At 43.7% G+C, this 7500-nt stretch overlaps 1 protein-coding gene and 1 non-coding gene across 2 annotated transcripts in view; one reads left to right on the top strand and one right to left on the bottom strand.

Annotated features, from left to right (window-relative positions):
• LOC123520030 (cilia- and flagella-associated protein 57-like) overlaps positions 1 to 7500 on the top strand; it is a 24046-nt gene that overhangs the window by 9186 nt on the left and 7360 nt on the right. The window contains exons 7-11 of the mRNA XM_045281870.1: positions 98 to 299; positions 770 to 987; positions 2082 to 2186; positions 4020 to 4130; positions 6193 to 6372. Of these exons, the coding sequence (XP_045137805.1) occupies positions 98 to 299; positions 770 to 987; positions 2082 to 2186; positions 4020 to 4130; positions 6193 to 6372 (816 nt within the window). The remainder of the gene's footprint in view (positions 1 to 97; positions 300 to 769; positions 988 to 2081; positions 2187 to 4019; positions 4131 to 6192; positions 6373 to 7500) is intronic.
• On the bottom strand, positions 3187 to 3259 carry Trnav-cac. Its single transcript has one exon. It is a non-coding gene; the product is annotated as a tRNA-Val (tRNA).

Genomic DNA, 7500 nt, shown 5'->3' with positions numbered 1-7500 from the left:
CATTCCCTTGTCCTTTCTTCTTCTCCCGTCCTCATTTTCCCAGCAATTCACTTCTGCTTCCCTCATACCCGTTGCAGCTTTCTCGTCCCGTCCTCAGCTCCCCAGCCTGCTCTTCTCCCCGCTGTTGGCACGCCTGCATGAGGTGCCCCTGGTGGACGCCGACACGTGCCTATGGAAGCCTCTAGTGGTGACGGCGGACGAGGACAGAACGCTTAGAGTTTGGGATTACCGCCGTCATTCTCTTCTTCTGTATCACGCCTTCAGGCAGGATGTGTTCTCGCTCTCAGTGCATCCTACCGGTTAGTGTGTGTATGGGGGGGCGGGGTAGGGGTGGGTGTTGGGATGGGTGTGCGTGTGTGGGTAGAAGAGTTGGTGTTGGGGTGTGTGTTGGGTGTGATATGTGTAAGTAAGGGATAAGGTTGGTCTAGTTGGATTGGATTGTGTATGTGTGTATGTTGGTGGGGGGGTTATCAATCGTAGTAGTAGTGGTAGCAGTAGTAGTAGTAACAGTAATAGTAGTTGCTTTTAAATTACTGAGTATTGCATTGAGCTATTGACTACTTACATAAACACACCACCACCACCACCATCACCCCCTCTACCATCCCGACCACCACCACCACCACCACCACCACCACAGCACTAACAGACCATCAGCACACACCACCATCACCACCACCAACACCACCCACAAGACACTCACACAGTCAAAACCTTCCATTCCATTCCATTCCCGACTCATCCCCTCCGTCACCGCCTCCTCTCGTAGGGCTGCACGTGGCGGTGGGGCTCACGGACTCCCTCAAGCTGCACCACCTCCTCTTCGACTCCCTGCGACCCTACAGCGAGGTGCATGTCCGCCGCTGTACCTGCTGCCGCTACTCCCCCGGCGGGCACATGTTGGCAGCTGCTGACGGCCACCTCCTCCTTCTGACCTCCACACTCACGCTGAAGAAGAGCCTCACCCTGAAGGGACACGCGACGAAGGTAGGGTGAGGGTCAGGTTAGGTTAGGTTAGAGAGAGAGAGAGAGAGAGAGAGACAGACAGACAGAGAGACAGACAGACTCATCCATAGTGACTGGAACTACACACACACACACACACACACACACACACACACACACACACACACACACACACACACACAAACACAATCTCTCTCTCTCTCTCTCTCTCTCTCTCTCTCTCTCTCTCTCTCTCTCTCTCTCTCTCTCTCTCTCTCTCTCTCTCTCTCTCTCTCTCTCTCTCTCTCTCTCTCTCTCTCTCTCTCTCTCTCTCTCTCTCTCTCTCTCTCTCTCTCTCTCTCTCTCTCTCTGTAAGTAAGAAAAATTCAAGTCTGACATTCTTTCCTCCAGTTACATAAAGAAAAAAATAATTGGAGACAAAATCGTAGGAAAATTTTACTGAGGCTAACGAGAGGACGAAAAATAAACAAAAAATAATGATACGAGAACATATAACGCTGCTGTTAAACTCTTCTTCTTTTTAATTAAGTACTGTGATTCTCTTGGCAGTCACTGTAACATTAACTTATTTTTGGCGATTGTCACCGTGCGTAGGTTCGAATCCCCGGCCTCTCCATGTGACAGTTTTTTTTTTATTATCATTATTGAAGAATTTGAAAGGGGAACGTCAATTGCCAAACTCTTTTTATTACATTTCATTCGATTTATCTTCATTAAAAACTTTGAAATAATCGAGAATAATATTAGAACATTTTTTTTTATTCAAGTTTGTGTTTTTGACAAGGTTTTCTCGATTTTCATATGAAGAATCGAAAAATTATTTCTATATTTGAAGAAAAAATTATGCAATTTCTTTTCATTGAATTATAGAATGTGAAAAACATAAACAACTGTTTCCTCTACTGTTGCTGGTACTATTGCTGCTGCTGCTGCTGCTGGTATTGCTACTACTACTACTACAACTACTACTACTGCTACTACTACTACTACTACTACTACTACTACTACTTTTCTATTACTACTGCTACTGGTGCTGCTGCTGATGCTGCTACTACGTTTACTGCAACTACTACTACTACTACTACTACTACATTTACCACTGGTGGTGCCGGCAGGTGACGGGCGTGGGCTGGTACCCGGACAGCTCTGCAGTGATGGCGTGCGGGGCTGACGGGAATATCATTGGCTGGGACGCGTGTCGTGGCCAGACGCTGTGGCAGGTGAGTCACGGAGCTGCGGTGGTGGTGGTGGTGGTGGTGGTGTAGCCCGTTCAAGTTTGATAAAAATGAGTGTGGTATGAGTTTAGAGTTTAATTTTAGTGGTGGCGATGGTGGCGGTGTCTTGATTTTTCGATATCCGTTTCCTCAAGTTCATTTTAGAGTATCACTTCGAACGACACCAGTGGATGAAACGCTGCTGCATGTGTAAGAGTTCTGATAGTAGTTGTAAGGCTGGTGGAGTGGTGGTGGTGGTGGTGGTGGTGGTGACGGTGGTGGTAGTCCCTGTCTTAAAACCTTCTACAGTCCTGTCACGCTTCATAAGGCTGCAGGTTCAATAATGGTTCAGACTTTAGAGTAGAGTTTCGAAAGTGGCTAGTTGATAGAATACTGTGGCGTAACTTAACCCCTTCAGTACCGTTTCCATATTCATTCTGCTTACTACTTGGTTATTCTATACAGCTTGAGAAACTTATGTTGGGGATTAAAATAGTGAAGACTGTGGCAATTAATCTTTTGACCTCTATAGAACCTTCCTAATGTCAATAAAATGGTCTTATTGTACACAAATCTCAAGGTTAAAATGTGTCCCAGTGCTGAAGGGGTTAAGAGTAGGAGCGTTGGTGACGGAGGAGGTGTGGCAGCGTCAGGAGGAGAGGCGAAGGCGAGGAGTGTGTTTAGGAGGATGCTGGAGATGGAAAGGGAGGAAAGGAGAAGGACGGGGCTGAAAGAGAGTTTATGGATGCAGTGGAAGAAGGCATGTTTGTAATGGGTATGGCTGAGGAAGGCGCAGAAGACCGAGCTCTGTAAAAGTTGATCTGGTGCACCACCTGACAGGAGCACCCCAGAGAGAGAGAAAGGGAGGGGGGAGGAAGAGGGGAAGTGTTGATGGTTTTAAGATCAATAACAACTGCAGTGGTATTAGTACTTACTAGAAACTCACACCACACCAGTAGCACCAGTAGTTTCACATTTCCTGGGCTGCTGGTAAGGTAAAAACATTTGTTTCCGCCCGGGATCGAACCGGGGACCTTGCGCGTGTGAGGCGCACGTGATAACCACTACACTACGGAAACGTGAAGAAATGGAGAGCAAATTAAGAACATACTCCACTTATAATGTTATCTTGTTTTAGTTTAGGTTTATGTTATTAATATGTATTGGTATATATTCATTATGACCTTGGTAGAATCATCGCAGGTTGTGTTCGCTGTCAACAACACATGCGCTACCCTGTGATGATAATTACTATGTTTGTATTTAGTTTTCCCCCATGCTATAAATGTTATCCTTATCACTAAAACCATTAAGATCAGGTACCATTACTGATAATGCAACTATTACTACTACTACTACTAATAATAATAATAATAATACTAATACTGCTACTACTAAACAACAACAATAACAACAATAACAACAATAACAACAATAACAACAACAATAACAATAACAACAACAACAACAACAACAACAACAACAACAACAACAACAACAACAACAACAACTAATACAACAACGACGATAACAACAACAACTATTACTACTACTACTTCTACTACTACTACTACTATGATTATTACTATTACTACTACAACTACTACAACAACAACAACTACTACTACTACTACTACTACTACTACTACTACTACTACTACTACTACTACTACAACTGCTACTACTATAATCACTACTACTACTACTGCTATTACTACTACTACTACTACTACTACTACTACTACTACTACTACTGCTACTACACACCACCACCACCACACAATGCCGCCACCCACCCTTGCCTCCTCACTTGAACCTTCTTGGCCTGGTATTGTGCAGGTGTCACCCGGAGAGTCGTGTTCCTACCTGACGGCCACCCTCTCGCTGGACGGCCAGGCGACGCTGCTGGCGGGCCACGCGACAGGCTTTGCTGAGATCACAGGAGGGCAGGTGAGCTGACAGACGAAGAGGTAAGGCTTTAGAAAGATAAGTTTATAAAGGTGGACAGATAGGTAAGCTTGTAAAGGTGGACAAAATAGTTAGATTATGTAAGATTTTAGTTAGATAAGCTTTTTTTTTTTTTTTTTGTAAGAGGGCCACGAACAACAAACACGATTAAATAAAAAAGGCCCACTTAGATGCCAGCCCCCAAACAAGGTCAAGAGAGTTAGCCAAAAGAATGGGATAAATGTCTTGAAATCTTACCCTTTAGTAGATGGAAATACAGAAGCAGGTAGGAAGTTTCAGAGTGTACCAGAGAAAGAGACGAATGACTGAGAGCACTGGTTAACTCTTGCATTGGGGAGTTGGACAGAATATGAGTGAGAGAAAGAAAAGTCTTGTACAGTGACTTACAATGTTTCAAGAGGAAGGTTTCAAGGCACTTATTCTGCTTTTGATAGACAGACAAGCTTTTAAGGGTGAAAAGATTGATTTGTGATTTGTAAAGGCAGACTGAAGCGTAGTCACAGGTAGACAGGTAAACTTCTAGACAGGCAGATAAGCTTGTATACAGACGGGTAAGCTTGTAGAGACAGACAGAAGACGTGACGCAGAATTTATATACTTGGGGGAAGAATTGGTGTGTGTGTGTGTGTGTGTGTGTGTGTGTGTGGGTGGGGAGGGTAAGAGGGATGAGAATCAGTTATAGGCTCTCTCTCTCTCTCTCTCTCTCTCTCTCTCTCTCTCTCTCTCTCTCTCTCTCTCTCTCTCTCTCTCTCTCTTCAATTCCTCCCTTTCACTTTTCCTCTTTAAAATCTCATACATCAACATGCACCTCTCCTCTGTATGTGTCTGTGTAACCCTCTGTCTCTCTGTCTGCGTGTCTCCATGTCTGAGTAGCTCTCTTGCCTTCATGTCCCTATAGTTTGTTAATGGCACGTATTCTGAACCGCTTTGCTCCCACTACGTCTTTTACCAAAGCCACAAAGATGACGAGCCGAGTTCCCAAGAGTGAATTTTCTGTTGATAATATAGCAATCTTGTTAATCTGTCAGTAGAACCGTAAAAAAACACCCTTAAAAACCATCTGCATCACTTGAATTAAACCTCGATAGTCTAGAACTTTTGAAAGATGTGGAGGTGCTGCGTAGATCAAGTGTTTCCCAGTTCAGCCAACCTTTCTGTCGCTCTTCCCCTCTTCGTTCTCTTCCTTCTAACTTAACTAGTCCAAGAGATGAACTTTGACTGTGAATCCGTGTGTTGCCTGTCTGTCTGTCTATCACCCAATTCAATCAACCAATCTTATCCAGTTCATTCTCTCACACTTTCTCCCTGTTAGTCTGTCTTTTTGTTTCCTAGTTCATACTCCAAGCCTCCTCCTCCTCCTCCTCCTCCTCCTCCTCCTCCTCCTCCTCCTCCCAGTACATCATCAGACCCCCTCCTCTATCTCCTCTTCCTATTCCTTCTAGCCAGTCTGTCTATATCGTCCTCCTCCTAGTCAGTTTGTCTATCTACACTTCCTTCTTTTCTTCCTTCTAGTCAGTCTGTCTATCTCCTTCTCCTCCTCCTATTCAATCTGTCAATCTCCTCCTCCTCCTTCTAGCCAATCAGTATATCTCCTGCTTCTCATCCTCCTTCTAGCCAGTCTGTCTATATCCTACTCCTCCTCCTCCTCACTTTTAGCCAATCTGTCTATCTCTTCTCCACCTCCATCTACTCAGACTGTCTATCTCTTGCTCCTCCTCCTCCTCCTCCATTTAGCCAGTCTGTCTATCTTCTGCTCCTCCTCCTCCATATACCCAGTCTGTCTACCTCTTGCTCCTCCTTCTCTTTCCAGCCAGTCTGTCAATCACCTCCTCCACCTCCTCCATATATCCCGTCTGTCTATCTCTATTCTAGCTAATCCAAGAAACAGACTGTAAGTGCATGTGTTAATATGTCTACCTGCATGTCTGTCCTTCCTCTTATAATCTGTTTCTCCTTCCAACGCTTCTTAAACCCTCCATTCCTCGCTTCTGTTGCTCTTTGCACGCACCAACCAACCCTCCTTACCTCCTCCTCTTCCTTCCAGCTGGTCCAGGAGATGAGCTGCGAGGGTGCCGGCGAAGTGGTGTGCGCGGGTCTAGGTGCTGTGAAGGCCCTCCTGGTTTTAGGCACCATCAAGGGCCACCTGCTGCTCAACAAGTTCCCGCTGCACATGGCCAGACCCGCCTTCACAACGGTGCCAGCCCACGCAGCGCCCATTGTCAAGGTGAGACGCTGACAGATAGAGAGATGGGGATGGGGATGTGTGTGGGGTTTGTGGGTGAATGGGTAGGTGGGTGGGTTGATAGGTTGATTGTGTGAATGTAACGTTGCTGTAGTAGTAGTAGTTGTGGTGGTGGTGGTGGTAGTAGTGGTAGTAGTAGTAATAGTAGTAGTAGTAGTGGTGGTGGTAGTAGTAGTAGTAGTAGTAGTAGTAGTAGTAGTAGTAGTAGTAGTAGTAGTAGTAGTAGTAGTAGTGGAGGTAGTGGTGGTGGTGATAGTAGTAGTAGTTGTGGTAGTGATGGTAGTGGTAGTAGTAGTATTGATGGTAGTGTTGTAGTAGTAGTAGTAGTAGTAGTAGTAGTAGTAGTAGTAGTAGTAGTAGTAGTAGTAGTAGTAAAAGTAGTAGTAATAGTAGTAGTAATGGTATAAACGGAACATGTATAATTAGAAACATATATATATATATAATATATATATATATATATATATATATATATATATATATATATATATATATATATATATATATATATATATATATATATATATATATATATATATATATATATATATATATAGAGAGAGAGAGAGAGAGAGAGAGAGAGAGAGAGAGAGAGAGAGAGAGAGAGATTTAACAGGTTGTATGTTTGATTTCTTCTCTCTTTCTATTCTTTCTCCTCTCTCTCTCTCTCTCTCTCTCTCTCTCTCTCTCTCTCTCTCTCTCTCTCTCTTTTCTATTTGCATTTTTTCTCTTCATTTCTATGTTTGACGCAGTAAAGAAGAGAGAACGAAATCATTTTTTTGTTCTTTGTGTTTTTTCTAGTATTTTTTTTTTCTCTTTTTCGTTTAAAGGGATACATCTCTCTCTCTCTCTCTCTCTCTCTCTCTCTCTCTCTCTCTCTCTCTCTCTCTCTCTCTCTCTCTCTCTCTCTCTCTCTCTCTCTCTCTCTGCCGCAGCAGCAACAACAACAACAACAACAACAACTACTACTACTACTACTACTACTACTACTACTACTACTACTACTACTACTACTACTACTACTACTACTACTACTACTACTACTACTACTACTACTACTACTACTACTACTACTACTACAACAACAACAAGAAAACTACTACTACTACT

Source organism: Portunus trituberculatus, chromosome 46 (assembly GCF_017591435.1).
Source record: "Portunus trituberculatus isolate SZX2019 chromosome 46, ASM1759143v1, whole genome shotgun sequence".
In the NCBI taxonomy this organism is placed as follows: domain Eukaryota; kingdom Metazoa; phylum Arthropoda; class Malacostraca; order Decapoda; family Portunidae; genus Portunus; species Portunus trituberculatus.
Note: the sequence above shows the minus strand (reverse complement) of the source record. Positions and strands in the feature narration are given on the sequence as shown.